Source organism: Sebastes fasciatus, chromosome 19 (assembly GCF_043250625.1).
Source record: "Sebastes fasciatus isolate fSebFas1 chromosome 19, fSebFas1.pri, whole genome shotgun sequence".
Lineage (NCBI taxonomy): Eukaryota > Metazoa > Chordata > Actinopteri > Perciformes > Sebastidae > Sebastes > Sebastes fasciatus.
The window spans coordinates 760,651-781,383 of NC_133813.1; the positions used below are offsets into that span (position 1 = coordinate 760,651).

General features: G+C 40.1%; 1 protein-coding gene across 2 annotated transcripts in view; it reads left to right on the top strand.

Annotated features, from left to right (window-relative positions):
* xpo7 (exportin 7) overlaps positions 1 to 16,525 on the top strand; it is a 31,815-nt gene extending 15,290 nt beyond the window's left edge. Inside the window, exons 15-28 of one of the 2 annotated variants that reach the window (XM_074618600.1) lie at positions 3,351 to 3,424; positions 3,539 to 3,619; positions 7,425 to 7,488; positions 7,606 to 7,714; positions 7,883 to 7,989; positions 8,936 to 9,024; positions 9,137 to 9,244; positions 9,466 to 9,548; positions 11,047 to 11,261; positions 11,653 to 11,791; positions 11,905 to 12,062; positions 12,230 to 12,328; positions 12,421 to 12,548; positions 13,581 to 16,525. In XM_074618600.1, coding sequence (XP_074474701.1) covers positions 3,351 to 3,424; positions 3,539 to 3,619; positions 7,425 to 7,488; positions 7,606 to 7,714; positions 7,883 to 7,989; positions 8,936 to 9,024; positions 9,137 to 9,244; positions 9,466 to 9,548; positions 11,047 to 11,261; positions 11,653 to 11,791; positions 11,905 to 12,062; positions 12,230 to 12,328; positions 12,421 to 12,548; positions 13,581 to 13,674 — 1,548 coding nt within the window. In that variant the 3' untranslated portion in view covers positions 13,675 to 16,525. Of the gene's footprint in view, positions 1 to 3,350; positions 3,425 to 3,538; positions 3,620 to 7,424; positions 7,489 to 7,605; positions 7,715 to 7,882; positions 7,990 to 8,935; positions 9,025 to 9,136; positions 9,245 to 9,465; positions 9,549 to 11,046; positions 11,315 to 11,652; positions 11,792 to 11,904; positions 12,063 to 12,229; positions 12,329 to 12,420; positions 12,549 to 13,580 lie in introns of those variants that run through there. The other variant, XR_012591755.1, reaches the window with a different exon arrangement.
* The last annotated feature ends 4,208 nt before the right edge of the window (positions 16,526 to 20,733 follow it).

Sequence of the window (20,733 nt, forward strand, 5' to 3'; positions counted from 1 at the left end):
GTACATAGACATATAGACATAGACATACTGTACATAGATGTATAGACATAGACATACTGTACATAGATGTATAGACATACTGTACATAGACGTGTAAACATAGACATACTGTACATAGATGTATAGACATAGACATACTGTACATAGACGTATAGACATAGACATACTGTACATAGACGTATAGACATAGACATACTGTACATAGACATAGACATACTGTACATAGACATATAGACATAGACATACTGTACATAGATGTATAGACATAGACATACTGTACATAGATGTATAGACATACTGTACATAGATGTATAGACATAGACATACTGTACATAGATGTATAGACATACTGTACATAGATGTATAGACATACTGTACATAGATGTATAGACATAGACATACTGTACATAGATGTGTAGACATAGACATACTGTACATAGATGTATAGACATACTGTACATAGATGTGTAGACATAGACATACTGTACATAGATGTATAGACATAGACATACTGTACATAGATGTATAGACATAGACATACTGTACATAGATGTATAGACATAGACATACTGTACATAGATGTATAGACATAGACATACTGTACATAGATGTATAGACATAGACGCCGCATTGGACGCTTCAGCCCGATACTGGTATCGGTGCATCCGTAGCGCCCACGTTGACGTACGATCCTGCGTTGTCTATGTATACATGTGTATGGTGGAGGGTGTGTAGCATGCTGGGTTAGATTAACCCTGTATCCTGTTAAGGGGTCGGTGGGGGGGTTAGGTTGGTGGGTGAGCAGCTCTTTTGTCCGTCTGCTCTGCTGACTGCAGCAGCTTCTATAGATCCTCCCAGTCTCAGTGTCAGTGTGCTGCTGCTGCTGTTGTTCTGTTGTGTTGTTGGTATAACGGTGTGAGGTCCAGCAGAGCTTCCTGCTGACTGATGGAGTGTGTTCTCTTTGTTCAGGACAGAGACGTCCCAGATAAGTGGTGTAACGTAGAGGCTGTAGTTGGTCTGGTTTGGTGTTAGTGGTTCAGTAGACGTAGATCAGACCAGCAGACATCCCAGTGACCTAAATATAACTCTGTTTCTCTGTGTACAGCTCTAGCTGCTAGTAGGGGGGGGGGGGGGGGGGGGGGGGGGGGGAAACCAAGTCACCTATATATCACGATTTATATTTAATGATTTCTAAACAGATGTTTTAATACCAGAATGGATATATCTGCTTCATCTGAGTCTATGTGGAGGTAGAAGGAAGTTACCGCTTTTATTGTGGTAGTCTGAGTAACGTGACGTCATGTCTTTTATTGTGGTAGTCTGAGTAACGTGACGTCATGTCTTTTATTGTGGTAGTCTGAGTAACGTGATGTCATATCTTTTATTGTGGTAGTCTGAGTAACGTGTCGTCATATCTTTTATTGTGGTAGTCTGAGTAACGTGACGTCATATCTTTTATTGTGGTAGTCTGAGTAACGTGTCGTCATATCTTTTATTGTGGTAGTCTGAGTAACGTGACGTCATATCTTTTATTGTGGTAGTCTGAGTAACGTGACGTCATATCTTTTATTGTGGTAGTCTGAGTAACGTGTCGTCATATCTTTTATTGTGGTAGTCTGAGTAACGTGATGTCATATCTTTTATTGTGGTAGTCTGAGTAACGTGACGTCATATCTTTTATTGTGGTAGTCTGAGTAACGTGACGTCATGTCTTTTATTGTGGTAGTCTGAGTAACGTGATGTCATATCTTTTATTGTGGTAGTCTGAGTAACGTGTCGTCATATCTTTTATTGTGGTAGTCTGAGTAACGTGACGTCATATCTTTTATTGTGGTAGTCTGAGTAACGTGATGTCATGTCTTTTATTGTGGTAGTCTGAGTAACGTGACGTCATGTCTTTTATTGTGGTAGTCTGAGTAACGTGATGTCATATCTTTTATTGTGGTAGTCTGAGTAACGTGACGTCATATCTTTTATTGTGGTAGTCTGAGTAACGTGACGTCATATCTTTTATTGTGGTAGTCTGAGTAACGTGACGTCATATCCGTTGCGTATCCGTCAACCAAAACAAACCTCAGAGAGTGTAAACCGTTGGAGGGTCGTCGTGGATACGACCTGCACCCTCACATGTTAAATCCAGCGTGGTAAACACTACACATCCAGTAAAGGATGGAAACACTTTGGGTTTCACACATTGACAGGAAAAGCAGAGCTACACAGAGCAGAGCTAACGCTGCATGCTAACGTCTAAAGAAGGACAAAATATGTCTGAAATAAGTCAGAACAGAGGCTGAAAAATGTCAAAAAGAAAATTTGAAAAAGGCCAAAATATGTCCAAAGTATGTCCGAAATATGGCCCAACAAATGTCCAAAAAAAAAGGCCGAAATATGTCCGAATAAATGTCTGAATAAAAGTCAGAAAAAGTTAGCAGGAAACGTCATCGTACGGCGGTAACGTTGCGGTGGAGCCGGCCGTCGCTCTCGTCTCCGTGGTCAAACGGGCCGACGCTACGACTGTAGAGCACCCAGACACTGACATTACTGTTCTCTGCATTGAAACGGCCCCGATGGAGCTGACCATGGATGGATAAAGAGAACGGAGCTGACGGGAGAGCTAGAGACCACCTTGGAGAAGTTACAGGAAGTAGACACGTGGGACTACGGCCGCTTTTCAAAATAAGATGTTAACAAAGGGAACTGTATATACTAAATGCATCTATGGAAACCAGATTGATGGATTATATTCAGCAGAAGTATAAAACATTATAAATTAAAAAGATAAACCCCACTAATCTGTGATGGAAATGTCTTTATTCTTTGATTTCTGGGTTGCTGGATAATAAATGTAATCAATAATTCCTGCCAATGATCCTGATCTATTTGACTTCAGGACGTCTCTGACTACAGACATGCTGAAAACATTCTACTGGATTCATTTAGAGGTTTATAGAAGTTAAAGTCTCTAGAAGTGTCTGATTCAGGTTGTTCCCTTCATGGTCTAGAGGTCAACAAGTTAACAACAATCACTATAAATCACAATCCATGGAATCAGGCGGTGAATGGTCCGTTACATCAGTGTTAACGAGTCTTTCTGCAGCAGGAGACTCGATGACGTGTAACTTCAGCCGATACTGACGTAAAGATTTAGAGCCGTCACAATACCGAAATTCTGACGTCGATACGATGCCTAAATATCTATATTACCGATACACTGAACGATACCACGGCAAAAACCTAAAACATCAGGAAACGTAATGGAATAATAGATGACACAACATGGAACTGATTATTATTTTTAATTAAAAATGTCAAAATGTATTAATTAAAAGATGTGTGTTTGTTTTGTTCAGCTTTATCGCCGACTATCAGAAGTTCTGGGGTTGAATGACGAGACGATGGTACTCAGTGTCTTTATAGGGAAAATGTGAGTAACACTAATCATTCAATCTGATGTGTGTTTATATACCAGATATTTATATTTAATGTGAACAGGAAGTCTACGTTCAGGTCATTGTGATCAATCTTTTCTCTGTTTCAGCATCACAAACTTGAAGTACTGGGGCCAGTGTGAACCAATCACCTCCAAGACACTCCAACTACTGAACGACCTCTCTTTAGGATATCCTTCATTAATGACCTCTCTATGCTCCACTTACTGTATATCAATGACCTCTCTATGCTCCACTTACTGTATATCAATGACCTCTCTATACTCCACTTACTGTACATCAATGACCTCTCTATACTCCACTTACTGTATATCAATGACCTCTCTATGCTCCACTTACTGTATATCAATGACCTCTCTATACTCCACTTACTGTATATCAATGACCTCTCTATACTCCACTTACTGTATATCAATGACCTCTCTATACTCCACTTACTGTATATCAATGACCTCTCTATACTCCACTTACTGTATATCAATGACCTCTCTATACTCCACTTACTGTATATCAATGACCTCTCTATACTCCACTTACTGTATATCAATGACCTCTCTATACTCCACTTACTGTACATCAATGACCTCTCTATACTCCACTTACTGTATATCAATGACCTCTCTATACTCCACTTACTGTATATCAATGACCTCTCTATACTCCACTTACTGTATATCAATGACCTCTCTATACTCCACTTACTGTATATCAATGACCTCTCTATGCTCCACTTACTGTATATCAATGACCTCTCTATACTCCACTTACTGTATATCAATGACCTCTCTATACTCCACTTACTGTATATCAATGACCTCTCTATGCTCCACTTACTGTATATCAATGACCTCTCTATACTCCACTTACTGTATATCAATGACCTCTCTATACTCCACTTACTGTATATCAATGACCTCTCTATGCTCCACTTACTGTATATCAATGACCTCTCTATGCTCCACTTACTGTACATCAATGACCTCTCTATACTCCACTTACTGTATATCAATGACCTCTCTATACTCCACTTACTGTACATCAATGACCTCTCTATACTCCACTTACTGTATATCAATGACCTCTCTATACTCCACTTACTGTATATCAATGACCTCTCTATGCTCCTTACTGTATATCAATGACCTCTCTATACTCCACTTACTGTATATCAATGACCTCTCTATGCTCCTTACTGTATATCAATGACCTCTCTATACTCCACTTACTGTATATCAATGACCTCTCTATGCTCCTTACTGTATATCAATGACCTCTCTATACTCCACTTACTGTATATCAATGACCTCTCTATGCTCCACTTACTGTACATCAATGACCTCTCTATGCTCCACTTACTGTACATCAATGACCTCTCTATACTCCACTTACTGTATATCAATGACCTCTCTATACTCCACTTACTGTACATCAATGACCTCTCTATACTCCACTTACTGTATATCAATGACCTCTCTATGCTCCACTTACTGTATATCAATGACCTCTCTATGCTCCACTTACTGTATATCAATGACCTCTCTATACTCCACTTACTGTACATCAATGACCTCTCTATACTCCACTTACTGTATATCAATGACCTCTCTATACTCCACTTACTGTACATCAATGACCTCTCTATACTCCACTTACTGTATATCAATGACCTCTCTATGCTCCACTTACTGTATATCAATGACCTCTCTATGCTCCACTTACTGTACATCAATGACCTCTCTATGCTCCACTTACTGTATATCAATGACCTCTCTATGCTCCTTACTGTATATCAATGACCTCTCTATACTCCACTTACTGTATATCAATGACCTCTCTATGCTCCACTTACTGTATATCAATGACCTCTCTATACTCCACTTACCGTATATCAATGACCTCTCTATACTCCACTTACTGTATATCAATGACCTCTCTATGCTCCACTTACTGTATATCAATGACCTCTCTATGCTCCACTTACTGTATATCAATGACCTCTCTATACTCCACTTACTGTACATCAATGACCTCTCTATACTCCACTTACTGTATATCAATGACCTCTCTATGCTCCACTTACTGTATATCAATGACCTCTCTATACTCCACTTACTGTATATCAATGACCTCTCTATGCTCCACTTACTGTATATCAATGACCTCTCTATGCTCCACTTACTGTATATCAATGACCTCTCTATACTCCACTTACTGTACATCAATGACCTCTCTATACTCCACTTACTGTATATCAATGACCTCTCTATGCTCCACTTACTGTACATCAATGACCTCTCTATACTCCACTTACTGTATATCAATGACCTCTCTATGCTCCTTACTGTATATCAATGACCTCTCTATACTCCACTTACTGTATATCAATGACCTCTCTATACTCCACTTACTGTATATCAATGACCTCTCTATACTCCACTTACTGTATATCAATGACCTCTCTATACTCCACTTACTGTACATCAATGACCTCTCTATGCTCCACTTACTGTACATCAATGACCTCTCTATGCTCCACTTACTGTATATCAATGACCTCTCTATACTCCACTTACTGTACATCAATGACCTCTCTATACTCCACTTACTGTACATCAATGACCTCTCTATGCTCCACTTACTGTATATCAATGACCTCTCTATACTCCACTTACTGTATATCAATGACCTCTCTATACTCCACTTACTGTACATCAATGACCTCTCTATACTCCACTTACTGTATATCAATGACCTCTCTATGCTCCACTTACTGTATATCAATGACCTCTCTATGCTCCACTTACTGTATATCAATGACCTCTCTATACTCCACTTACTGTACATCAATGACCTCTCTATACTCCACTTACTGTATATCAATGACCTCTCTATGCTCCACTTACTGTATATCAATGACCTCTCTATACTCCACTTACTGTATATCAATGACCTCTCTATACTCCACTTACTGTACATCAATGACCTCTCTATACTCCACTTACTGTATATCAATGACCTCTCTATGCTCCACTTACTGTATATCAATGACCTCTCTATACTCCACTTACTGTATATCAATGACCTCTCTATACTCCACTTACTGTATATCAATGACCTCTCTATACTCCACTTACTGTATATCAATGACCTCTCTATACTCCACTTACTGTATATCAATGACCTCTCTATACTCCACTTACTGTATATCAATGACCTCTCTATGCTCCACTTACTGTATATCAATGACCTCTCTATACTCCACTTACTGTATATCAATGACCTCTCTATACTCCACTTACTGTATATCAATGAACTCTCTATGCTCCACTTACTGTATATCAATGACCTCTCTATACTCCACTTACTGTATATCAATGACCTCTCTATGCTCCACTTACTGTATATCAATGACCTCTCTATACTCCACTTACTGTATATCAATGACCTCTCTATACTCCACTTACTGTACATCAATGACCTCTCTATACTCCACTTACTGTATATCAATGAACTCTCTATGCTCCACTTACTGTATATCAATGACCTCTCTATGCTCCACTTACTGTATATCAATGACCTCTCTATACTCCACTTACTGTATATCAATGACCTCTCTATACTCATATATGTTTATATATTTTAGGGGTGAAATTAGCTTCTGATTTCCACCATCAAAATAAAAAGCAGGATCGGTGATTCTATTTTTCTCTCCGCCTGCTTGTGAGCGTCCGAAGGAAAAAATCACTTCAAAAGACGACAGCGTATCTTACCGGCAAAACGCCACAATATAAACCAGAGAGAAGCAACAGATGGAGCTGAAATCAGAAGCTGAATAATAACTAGAACAATGAGTTGATGGTTTCATTAGTTATCAGTTGGTGAACTAACGGTGTCAGCAGGATGGAGGATGTGTTGTTGGGACTTTAATGAGTTCCTGGATGTGTCCGTTGTCTCCTTGACTTCCTGTTGGTGTACGTACAGCAGTGTGAGGAAGCTGGTGAAGCTCAGCGCGGTCCAGTTCATGTTGAATAACCACACAGTGAGTATATATTATATAGTTATAGTTATATATAGAGAGTATATATTATGGGTCATGTGATGGTCCGTGTTGTAGATCATGTGATTAACACGTCCTGTGTTTCTGCTGCCATGTCAGAGCGAGCACTTCTCCTTCCTGGGCGTGAACAACCAGTCCAATCTGAGCGACATGCGCTGTCGGACCACCTTCTACACGGCACTGGGACGTCTGCTGATGGTGGACCTGGGTAAATACACATCCTACCTTTATTCATACAGAGAGATCATTTAAATAGGTTGATACGCCTGCTGATGGTGGACCTGGGTAAAAAGGGTTCAAATGTTGATATTTTTGATCTGCTGCGAAGTCAACAAGACGTCTATTAACGGAGCGTCCTGTGTGTGCTGGTGTGTAGGTGAAGACGAGGACCAGTTTGAACAGTTCATGCTTCCTCTGACGGCAGCGTTTGAAACTGTGGCTCAGATGTTGAGTACGAACACCTTCAACGAGCAGGAGGCCAAGGTTAGAAACTCACTCTCTGTTTACCTGTTTAACTGTTTACTGACACTGTTAACCTGCTGCTGTTAACCTGCTGCTGTTAACCTGCTGCCATAAACCTGCTGCCGTTTACCTGCTGCCGTTTACCTGCTGCCGTTTACCTGCTGCCGTAAACCTGCTGCCGCCGTTTACCTGCTGCCGTTTACCTGCTGCCGTTTACCTGCTGCCGTTTACCTGCTGCCGTTTACCTGCCGCCGTTTACCTGCTGCCGCCGTTTACCTGCTGCCGTTTACCTGCTGCCGTTTACCTGCTGCCGTTTACCTGCTGCCGTTAACCTGCTGCCGTTTACTTGCTGCCGTTTACCTGCTGCCGTTTACCTGCTGCCGTTTACCTGCTGCCGTTTACCTGCTGCCGTTAACCTGCTGCCGTTTACCTGCTGCCGTAAACCTGCTGCCGTTTACTTGCTGCCGTTTACCTGCTGCCGTTTACCTGCTGCCGTTTACCTGCTGCCGTTAACCTGCTGCCGTTTACCTGCTGCCGTTAACCTGCTGCCGTTTACCTGCTGCCGTAAACCTGCTGCCGTTTACCTGCTGCCGTTTACCTGCTGCCGTTTACCTGCTGCCGTTTACCTGCTGCCGTTAACCTGCTGCCGTTTACCTGCTGCCGTTTACCTGCTGCCGTTTACCTGCTGCCGTTTACCTGCTGCCGTTTACCTGCTGCCGTTTACCTGCTGCCGTTAACCTGCTGCCGTTTACCTGCTGCCGTTTACCTGCTGCCGTTAACCTGCTGCCGTAAACCTGCTGCCGTTTACCTGCTGCTGCCAGGATCTGATGAAGCAAACACACATTCAGCATAAACAAAACCCTTTCAAAGCTCTATATCTTATATATAAATCTATTACCTATAGTCGCACACCGTTCTGGTTCTGACCGTGTTCTTCTTCTTCTTCTTCTTCTCTTGTTTCCTGTAGAGGACTCTGGTGGGTCTGGTCCGAGACCTGCGAGGCATCGCGTTCGCCTTCAACGCCAAGACGAGCTTCATGATGCTGTTTGACTGGATGTATCCTTACAGACGCGGTCATGTGACCTCAGACAGCAGTCCGTCATCAGACCTATTATTATTATTAATAATTAATTATTGATCAGTAACCGTCCTTAACGCTGACCTGCAGATATCCAGCCTACATGCCCATCCTGCAGCGAGCCATCGAGCTCTGGTACCACGACCCAGCATGCACCACGCCGGTCCTCAAACTCATGGCTGAGCTGGTTCACAACAGGTACGACTCATCAGAACCGGGCCGGTAGAGTTACTGTAAACCTGGTGATAAGATTACTGTAGTTTTACAGTAAAACAACAAACCTACCTGAGAACATGACCTTCCTGATGGAGCTAATGACGATTCCCATATGATGAGAATCAGCGTCATACATCACTACTTCCCTGAGACTGATTACTGATTATTGATTATTGATAACCAACCTCTCTGTTTCCTGGTAGATCTCAGAGGCTACAGTTCGACGTGTCGTCGCCCAACGGCATCCTGCTGTTCAGAGAAACCAGCAAGATGATCACGACCTACGGTACTGTAGAAACACTGAGCTGCTGATGTACGGAGGCCCAGAGGGGTCCAAATTAAATATACTAAGATATATATATAATAATAATCACATGGACTGATTAGAGCTCGACTGATGCTGAGTATCAATAACTTACAGACAAAAATCTGATAAATAAACACAAAACATTTTAACTACAGATCCTTAAATCAGTTTCAGATTAATGACCAACATCTGTAATGTTTGGGACATCCAACAATCATATGTATATATATATATATCGCCCCGTACTCGTATCGGTACTCGTATCGGTAATTTAATCGGTACTCATTTCGGTACTCGTTTCGGTACTCGTATCGGTAATTTAATCGGTACTCGTTTCGGTACTCGTATCGGTAATTTAATCGGTACTCATTTCGGTACTCGTATCGGTACTCGTATCGGTACTCATATCGGTAATTTAATCGGTACTCATTTCGGTACTCGTATCGGTAATTGTATCGGAACTCGTATCGGTAATTGTATCGGAACTCGTATCGGTACTCGTATCGGTAATTTAATCGGTACTCATTTCGGTACTCGTATCGGTACTCGTACTGGTACTCGTATCGGTACTCGTATCCGTACTCGTATCGGTAATTGTATCGGTACTCGTATCCGTACTCGTATTCGTACTCGTACTGGTACTCGTATCGGTACTTTATCCGTATTCGTACTGGTACTCGTATCCGTACTCGTATCCGTACTCGTTTCGGTACTTTATCCGTATTCGTACTGGTACTCGTATCCGTACTCGTTTCGGTACTTTATCCGTATTCGTACTGGTACTCGTATCCGTACTCGTTTCGGTACTTGTATCGGTACTCGTATCGGTACTCGTATCCGTACTCGTTTCGGTACTTGTTTCGGTACTCGTATCCGTACTCGTATTCGTACTCGTACTGGTACTCGTATCGGTACTTTATCCGTATTCGTACTGGTACTCGTATCCGTACTCGTATCCGTACTCGTTTCGGTACTTGTTTCGGTACTCGTATTCGTACTCGTATCGGTACTTTATCCGTATTCGTACTGGTACTCGTATCCGTACTCGTATCCGTACTCGTATCGGTACTCGTTTCGGTACTCGTATCGGTACTCGTATCGGTACTCGTAGCCGTACTCGTATCGGTACTCGTTTCGGTACTCGGTATCGGCGAGTACCCAAATGTAAGTACTTGTACTCGGTCTGAATAAAGTGGTATCGGTGCATCCCTCCTTTATATTCATGTGTTATAAGGTTTGTGATATATTTTTAAATGAAACTGTTGATATGATCCATAAAGGCCTGAAAGTATTTAAAGCTTTTAAAGCATGTTGAGCTGAAAGCAGTCGTCTGATTGGCTGATTGATTCTCTCCAGGATGTGAACTGGTTGAGTTGTTATCCAAAGACGTCACCAAACAGTCAGTAAGACCAGTCGTATCCAGATGAGTCCATAACGAGGACATCCTCCTCCTCCTGTTGTTGTCTCCGTCCTGTAGGGAACCGTATCCTGACGCTGGGGGAGGTCCCTAAGGACCAGGTGTACGGCGTGAAGCTGAAGGGGGTCAGCGTGTGCTTCGCCATGCTGAAGGCGGTGCTCAGCGGAAACTACGTCAACTTCGGGGTCTTCCGACTGTACGGCGACGACGCTCTGGACAACGCCTTACAGACCTTCATCAAACTGCTGCTGTCCATCCCTCACAGTGACTTACTGGTAGGTTCATCCATCAGTTCATCCATCAGTTCATCCCTCACAGTGACTTACTGGTAGGTTCATCAGCTCACTTATTCATCCTGCAGGCTGCACACCTGTAAAACCTGTTAGAGACGACGTTCTAAAACCAGTTCAGGACGTTTTAAAACCAGTTCAGGACGTTTTAAAACCAGTTCAGGATGTTTTAAAACCAGTTCAGGATGTTTTAAAACCAGTTCAGGACGTTTTAAAACCAGTTCAGGATGTTTTAAAACCAGTTCAGGATGTTTTAAAACCAGTTCAGGATGTTTTAAAACCAGTTCAGGACGTTTTAAAACCAGTTCAGGATGTTTTAAAACCAGTTCAAGATGTTTTAAACCCAGTTCCCCAACCCCTCTTGGTCTCCCTGCAGGACTACCCGAAGCTCAGCCAGTCCTTCTACTCTCTGCTGGAGGTTCTGACTCAGGACCACATGAACTTCATCGCCAGTCTGGAGCCTCACGTGGTCATGTACATCCTGTCGTCGATATCAGAAGGACTCACCGCGCTCGGTAAAGAACCCTCACAGGTCCGGTCCGTGTTGTCAGGAGCGTGCACGTGGTGCTGGTTGTTCATACATGTGTGTGTGTGTGTGTGTGTGTGTGTGTGTGTGTGTGTGTTTCAGATACGATGGTGTGCACCGGCTGCTGCTCCAGTCTGGACCACATAGTGACCTACCTGTTCAAGCAGCTGTCTCGCTCCACCAAGAAGCGTCCCACGCCGATGGCCACGGACGACCGCTTCCTCCACATCATGCAGCAGCACCCGGAGATGATCCAGCAGGTCTGTCTGCCCACCAGCTCGCTAGACGGTTACCTAGCGCTAAACTACTAGCTGATGATGATGATGATGATGATGATGATGATGATGATGATGATGATGATGATGATGATGATGATGATGATGATGATGATGATGATGATGATGATGATGTTGTTGTCGTCGTCCAGATGTTGTCCACGGTGTTGAACATCATCATCTTCGAGGACTGTAGGAACCAGTGGTCCATGTCCCGTCCTCTGTTAGGCCTCATCCTGCTCAACGAGAAGGTGAGAACCTCACAACTCGGACCGCTCTGGGTGTGTTGGTGTGTGCGTTGCTAACAGGTGTGTGTCTCTAATGTATTGTGTGTGTGTTGCAGTACTTTGCTGACCTGAGGAACAGCATCGTGAACAGCCAGCCTCCAGAGAAGCAGCAGGCCATGCACTTATGTTTTGAGAACCTGATGGAGGGAATAGAGAGAAATCTACTAACAAAGAACCGGGACAGGTACTTCACCAATATCCACACACACACACACACACACACACACACACACACACACACACACACACACATACTCCTTTATTATTATTATTATTATACATTATTATTTATTAGAAAATCAGACAGCAACTATTTATTGTTTCGTGTTTTTCTTTGTCAGATATGACAGTAAATTGAGTATCTTAAAGTTTAGGACTAAAAAAAGCGAACTGGTCACCGGCTGGTCACCGGCTGGTCACCGGCTGGTCACCGGCTGGTCACCGGCCGGTTCACCGACTGGTCACCGGCTGGTCACCGGCTGGTCACCGGCTGGTCACCGGCTGGTCACCGGCCGGTTCACCGACTGGTCACCGGCCGGTCACCGACCGGTTCACCGACTGGTCACCGACTGGTCACCGTGGTCGCTGCCAAAGTCTGAATGTAGTTTTTCCAACCCGTGTCTCAAATGTCCAAAAAAAGTCCAAAGAAAGGCAGAAGAAAAGTCTGACACATGTCCGAGAAAGAAAACGCAGAAAATTGACAAAAAAATGTTCAAAATAAGTCCAAAGAAAGGCCGGAGCGACGGACATGAAACCTGCCTCGGCGGAGGTCTGCCCCTCCTAGTGCACTTCCATTTCTTGTTGTGACTCGGCTGAGAGACGTTACGGACTACGCGTCGGTTCCTCGTGATGTCATCAGGAAGGAAGCGGGATGCTGATGGCGGTAGCCGACTCACCGGAGAGACGACGTGTCTCTGATCTTTAACGCCGGCTTTTCTCTCACGTTGGAGAATCTATCTGTTAACGGATCAATATCAGCTACAATACATCAGATCAGAATAACTGACTGTCCCTCTGTTTGTCCCTCTGTCTGTCCCTCTGTCTGTCCCTCTGTCTGTCCCTCTGTCTGTCTCTCTACCCGTCTCTCTGTCTCTCTCTACCTGTCTGTCCCTCTACCTTTCTCTCTGTCTGTCCCTCTGTTTGTCCCTCTGTCTGTCCCTCTGTCTGTCCCTCTGTCTGTCCCTCTGTCTGTCCCTCTGTCTCTCTCTGTCCTCAGGTTTACTCAGAACCTGTCGGTGTTCCGGCGGGAGGTGAACGACAGCATGAAGAACTCAACGTACGGCGTCAACAGCAACGACATGATGAGCTGACATTCCACAGAGAGGAGTCTGATCCAGCTGCAGACGGAGCTCCGCCCTCCCTCGCTCCGGCCCCGCCTCCCCCCCCCGCCCTGCATCAGCCTCCCCCCCCCTCCTCCCCTGGGCCCGGATGCCTGGGGATCACCTCCTCGCCCCCCCGCCACCGCGTACCGCCCTCCTCCTCCTCCTCCTCCTCCTCCTCCTTTTTGATAGAAGCATATATAAATATATACAGATCTATTTTAAAGCCATGGTCTAACTCGTCTGGCTGGGGGAGGAGGTCAGGGGTCAGAGGTCAGGGGTCAGAGGGGGGGAGGAAGGGGACGAACGCCGGTAAACGTAGTAATCCGCTTCTGCCTGCCTTGTATAGAAAAACACAAAAAACCAAGTGTACATTTTTTTTCGTAACATTTTGAACAATGTTTATAATGATCGAATTTAAAACACAACGATGAGTCGAGGAAAAATAATAAAAACAACAAAACAAACAGGTGTGATTGAGCTTTTTACAGTGTAGTGAGTTAGTGCAGCTGTGTGTGCGTGGGGGGGGGGACAGGAAGTAGAGGTACACACACTAACAGGAAGGAGAGTCAGAGCATCCACGTTGTACATTTTACTCAAGTCTCTGGTTGAAGTGATGTAAATAGCCACGCCCCCTCGCCGCCGCCGCCGCAGGCTCCGAGACGGACTGCTGTTTTTAACCCTCCGTCTCCATGGAGACCACAACGCCGTTCACACCTCACGATGAGCAGCGTGAGCCTCTTAAAGCTTCCACGTGGCTAGCTAACTTAGCTCCACCAACACTAGCCAGCTAGCTAACTTAGCTCCACCAACACTAGCTAGCTAGCTAACTTAGCTCCACCAACACTAGCTAGCTAGCTAACTTAGCTCCACCAACACTAGCTAGCTAGCTAACTTAGCTCCATCAACACTAGCCAGCTAGCTAACTTAGCTCCACCAACACTAGCTAGCTAGCTAACTTAGCTCCACCAACACTAGCTAGCTAGCTAACTTAGCTCCACCAACACTAGCTAGCTAGCTAACTTAGCTCCATCAACACTAGCTAGCTAGCTAACTTAGCTCCACCAACACTAGCTAGCTAGCTAACTTAGCTCCACCAACACTAGCCAGCTAGCTAACTTAGCTCCACCAACACTAGCTAGCTAGCTAACTTAGCTCCACCAACACTAGCTAGCTAACTTAGCTCCATTTCACGTCACCAACACTAGCTAGCTAGCTAGCTAACTTAGCTCTGTTCCACGTCACCAACACTAGCTAGCTAGCTAACTTAGCTCCACCAACACTAGCTAGCTAGCTAACTTAGCTCCACCAACACTAGCCAGCTAGCTAACTTAGCTCCACCAACACTAGCTAGCTAGCTAACGTAGCTATGTTCCACTTCAACAACACTAGCTAGCTAGCTAACTTAGCTATGTTCCACGTCACCAACACTAGCCAGCTAGCTAACTTAGCTCCACCAACACTAGCTAGCTAGCTAACTTAGCTACGTTCCACGTCACCAACACTAGCTAGCTAGCTAACGTAGCTATGTTCCACTTCAACAACACTAGCTAGCTAGCTAACTTAGCTATGTTCCACGTCACCAACACTAGCCAGCTAGCTAACTTAGCTCCACCAACACTAGCTAGCTAGCTAACTTAGCTACGTTCCACGTCACCAACACTAGCTAGCTAGCTAACTTAGCTACGTTCCACGTCACCAACACTAGCTAGCTAGCTAACTTAGCTACGTTCCACGTCACCAACACTAGCTAGCTAGCTAACGTAGCTGTTGTGAGGAGGCTCCAGCTGCTCGTCCTGATCTCAGACTGGATACAAAGATGGCTGACGCGTCTCCACTTCGTCCCACTGTACAGAAGTGAAGCCTAAATATCCTGAGCAGCCATCTTGAGCTACATTTGGAGCCAGAGTCTGTGCAGTAGTAATCGGGGGTGGAGCCGCGGTACCCGCCCGAAACCACCGCGAGCCGAATTTTGGCTTCACTTTTAGGGCGCTGCCGTGTCGGCCATCTTTGTTTGCAGTCTGATGTGAACAGCGTGTTTTCTGGACTCAACGACGAGGTTAAAAACCGTCAGAGTTTCCCGTTGTGACGTGCCGTCGGTGTCGTCTGATCGACGTGTAAACATCGTGGTCACCGCTACATCTTCCCCTCTGGTAGGCCGGGTGCAGGTTCCACCATTTTGTTTACACTCTGGATCCCTCGGACCAGGTTTTGGGACTGCCCCCCTTTTAGGTCCTGCAGCGGAGTCCTTTTTGTGTGTGTTGTGTGTGTTTGAGTGTGTGTGTGTGTGTGTGAGTGAGTGTGTGTGTGTGGCATCTCATGGTGCTGTGACCCCGTGATGGAGCTAAGACGGCGAGGTCGGTGCCCGGTCTAGGATCAGATAACACTGATGGAGCTAAGACGGCGAGGTCGGTGTCCGGTCTAGGGTCAGATAACACTGATGGAGCTAAGACGGCGAGGTCGGTGTCCGGTCTAGGGTCAGATAACACTGATGGAGCTAAGACAGCGAGGTCGGTGTCCGGTCTAGGGTCAGATAACACTGATGTAGACCCGTCGGCTCCTCTGAAGGACTCTGGTTTAATGTGGAGCTCAGAGTGGAGCTAAGTGTAAACGGAGGGTCCGTTAGCAGCTAGCGTAGCTCCACCATGTTGCTGCTTCCTGTCTGTATCATCTAGCTGATCTGGAACCAGGTGGATGTGTTCTGAGTTTCTACCGGTCCGGTCCGTGATGTGAATGTGGGCTGATAGACGGAGTAGCTGTGTGACCTGTGTGACCTGTGTGGATGTCTGCTATAGTGTAAGCATTGAGCATTGTGACTGCAAATAAACCTCATTGATTTTTACTCGGCTGCTCTGCTCTCCGTTTGTTCAGTCGATCCACGACGATCGGCATTAAAACACCGTCTTCTCTCCACAGGGTGCTGTCTTTATACCACAACCCTCCAGAATACTACAACAACTACTCTATATACATTATATATACTGTATATATACGGTATATATTATATATATATATATATATATATATATATATACATATACTGTATATATATATATATATAAAACTACTATAGATTTAAATCTGGTTTAATTCAGTTTTATTGGATTCTGGGGACAGGGCTGATCATTCAGTCAAATTTTATAAAAAAAAGTCATAGTATAGTATGTCGATAATTTTATGAAAAAATAGTCATAGTATAGTATGTCGAATAATTTCATTAAAAATAGTCATAGTATAGTATGTCGAATAATTTTATTAAAAAAAAGTCATAGTATAGTATGTCGATAATTTCATTAAAAATAGTCATAGTATAGTATGTCGATAATTTCATTAAAAATAGTCATAGTATAGTATGTCGATAATTTCATTAAAAAAAGTCATAGTATAGTATGTCGATACTTTTATGAAAAAAAGTCATGGTATAGTATGTCGATAATTTCATTAAAAAAAGTCATAGTATAGTATGTCGATACTTTTATGAAAAAGTCAGTATAGTATGTCTATAATTTCATTAAAAATAGTCATAGTATAGTATGTCTATAATTTTATGAAAAAGTCAGTATAGTATGTCTATAATTTCATTAAAAATAGTCATAGTATAGTATGTCGAATAATTTTATTAAAAAAAAGTCATAGTATAGTATGTCGATAATTTTAAGAAAAAAAAGTCATAGTATAGTATGTCGAATAATTTCATCAAAAAAAGTCATAGTATAGTATGTCGAATAATTTCATTAAAAATAGTCATAGTATAGTATGTCAATAATTTCATCAAAAAAAAAGTCATAGTATAGTATGTCGATACTTTTATGAAAAAAAAGTCATATGTCGATAATTTTATGAAAAAAAGTCATAGTATAGTATGTCGAATAATTTCATCAAAAAAAGTCATAGTATAGTATGTCGAATAATTTTATGAAAAAAAGTCATAGTATAGTATGTCGAATAATTTCATTAAAAAAAGTCATAGTATAGTATGTCGAATAATTTCATCAAAAAAAGTCATAGTATAGTATGTCGAATAATTTTATGAAAAAAAAGTCATAGTATAGTATGTCGAATAATTTTATGAAAAAAAAGTCATAGTATAGTATGTCGAATAATTTCATTAAAAAAAGTCATAGTATAGTATGTCGAATAATTTTATGAAAAAAAAGTCATAGTATAGTATGTCGAATAATTTTATGAAAAAAAAGTCATAGTATAGTATGTCAATACTTTTATGAAAAAAAGTCATAGTATAGTATGTCAATAATTTCATTAAAAAAAGTCACAGTATAGTATGTCGAATAATTTCATTAAAAATAGTCATAGTATAGTATGTCGATACTTTTATGAAAAAAAGTCATAGTATAGTATGTCGAATAATTTCATTAAAAAAAGTCATAGTATAGTATGTCGATACTTTTATGAAAAAAAGTCATAGTATAGTATGTCGAATAATTTCATTAAAAAAAGTCATAGTATAGTATGTAGAATAATTTCATCAAAAAAGTCATAGTATAGTATGTTGAATAATTTTATGAAAAAAAAGTCATAGTATAGTATGTCGAATAATTTCATTAAAAATAGTCATAGTATAGTATGTCGATACTTTTATGAAAAAAAAGTCATAGTATAGTATGTCAATAATTTCATCAAAAAAAAATCATAGTATAGTATGTCGATAATTTTAAGAAAAAAAATTCATAGTATAGTATGTCGAATAATTTCATCAAAAAAAGTCATAGTATAGTATGTCGAATAATTTTATGAAAAAAAAGTCATAGTATAGTATGTCGAATAATTTTATGAAAAAAAAGGTCAAAGTATAGTATGTCGAATAATTTCATCAAAAAAAGTCATAGTATAGTATGTCGAATAATTTCATTAAAAATAGTCATAGTATAGTATGTCGATACTTTCATCAAAAAAAGTCAAATTATAGTATGTCGAATAATTTTATGAAAAAAAAGTCAAAGTATAGTATGTCGAATAATTTCATCAAAAAAAGTCATAGTATAGTATGTCGAATAATTTCATCAAAAAAAGTCATAGTATAGTATGTCGAATAATTTCATCAAAAAAAGTCAAAGTATAGTATGTCGAATAATTTCATTAAAAAAAGTCATAGTATAGTATGTCGATAATTTTATGAAAAAAAGTCATAGTATAGTATGTCGATACTTTTATGAAAAAAGTCATATTATAGTATGTCGATACTTTTATGAAAAAAAGTCATATTATAGTATGTCGATAATTTTATGAAAAAACGTCATATTATATAGTATGTCAATACTTTTATGAAAAAAAGTCATATTATAGTATGTCGATACTTTTATGAAAAAAAGTCATAGTATAGTATGTCAATAATTTCATCAAAAAAAAAGTCATAGTATAGTATGTCGAATAATTTCATTAAAAATAGTCATAGTATAGTATGTCGATACTTTCATCAAAAAAAGTCAAATTATAGTATGTCGAATAATTTTATGAAAAAAAAGTCAAAGTATAGTATGTCGAATAATTTCATCAAAAAAAGTCATAGTATAGTATGTCGAATAATTTCATCAAAAAAAGTCATAGTATAGTATGTCGAATAATTTCATCAAAAAAAGTCAAAATATAGTATGTCGAATAATTTTATGAAAAAAAAGTCATAGTATAGTATGTCGAATAATTTCATCAAAAAAAGTCATAGTATAGTATGTCGAATAATTTCATCAAAAAAAGTCAAAGTATAGTATGTCGAATAATTTCATCAAAAAATTTCATAGTATAGTATGTCGAATAATTTCATTAAAAAAAGTCATAGTATAGTATGTCGATAATTTTATGAAAAAAAGTCATAGTATAGTATGTCGAATAATTTCATTAAAAATAGTCATAGTATAGTATGTCGATACTTTTATGAAAAAAAAGTCATAGTATAGTATGTCGATAATTTTATGAAAAAAAGTCATATTATAGTATGTCGATACTTTTATGAAAAAAAGTCATATTATAGTATGTCGATACTTTTATGAAAAAAAGTCATATTATAGTATGTCGATAATTTTATGAAAAAAAGTCATAGTATAGTATGTCGAATAATTTCATTAAAAAAAGTCATAGTATAGTATGTCGATACTTTTATGAAAAAAAAGTCATAGTATAGTATGTCGATAATTTTATGAAAAAAAGTCATATTATAGTATGTCGATACTTTTATGAAAAAAAGTCATATTATAGTATGTCGATACTTTTATGAAAAAAAAGTCATAGTATAGTATGTCAATAATTTCATCAAAAAAAAAGTCATAGTATAGTATGTCGAATAATTTCATTAAAAAAAGTCATAGTATAGTATGTCGATACTTTTATGAAAAAAAAGTAATATTATAGTATGTCGATACTTTTATGAAAAAAAAGTCATAGTATAGTATGTCAATAATTTCATCAAAAAAAAAGTCATAGTATAGTATGTCGATAATTTTATGAAAAAAAGTCATATTATAGTATGTCGATACTTTTATGAAAAAAAAGTCATTGTATAGTATGTCAATAATTTCATCAAAAAAAAAGTCATAGTATAGTATGTCGATACTTTTATGAAAAAAAGTAATATTATAGTATGTCGATACTTTTATGAAAAAAAAGTCATTGTATAGTATGTCAATAATTTCATCAAAAAAAAAGTCATAGTATAGTATGTCGATAATTTCATCAAAAAAAAAGTCATAGTATAGTATGTCAATAATTTCATCAAAAAAAAAGTCATAGTATAGTATGTCGATACTTTTATGAAAAAAAGTAATATTATAGTATGTCGATACTTTTATGAAAAAAAAGTCATTGTATAGTATGTCAATAATTTCATCAAAAAAAAAGTCATAGTATAGTATGTCGATAATTTTATGAAAAAAAGTCATATTATAGTATGTCGATACTTTTATGAAAAAAAAGTCATAGTATAGTATGTCAATAATTTCATCAAAAAAAGTCATAGTATATTATGTAGATACTTTTATGAAAAAAAGTCAAAGTATAGTATGTCGAATAATTTTATGAAAAAAAAGTCATAGTATAGTA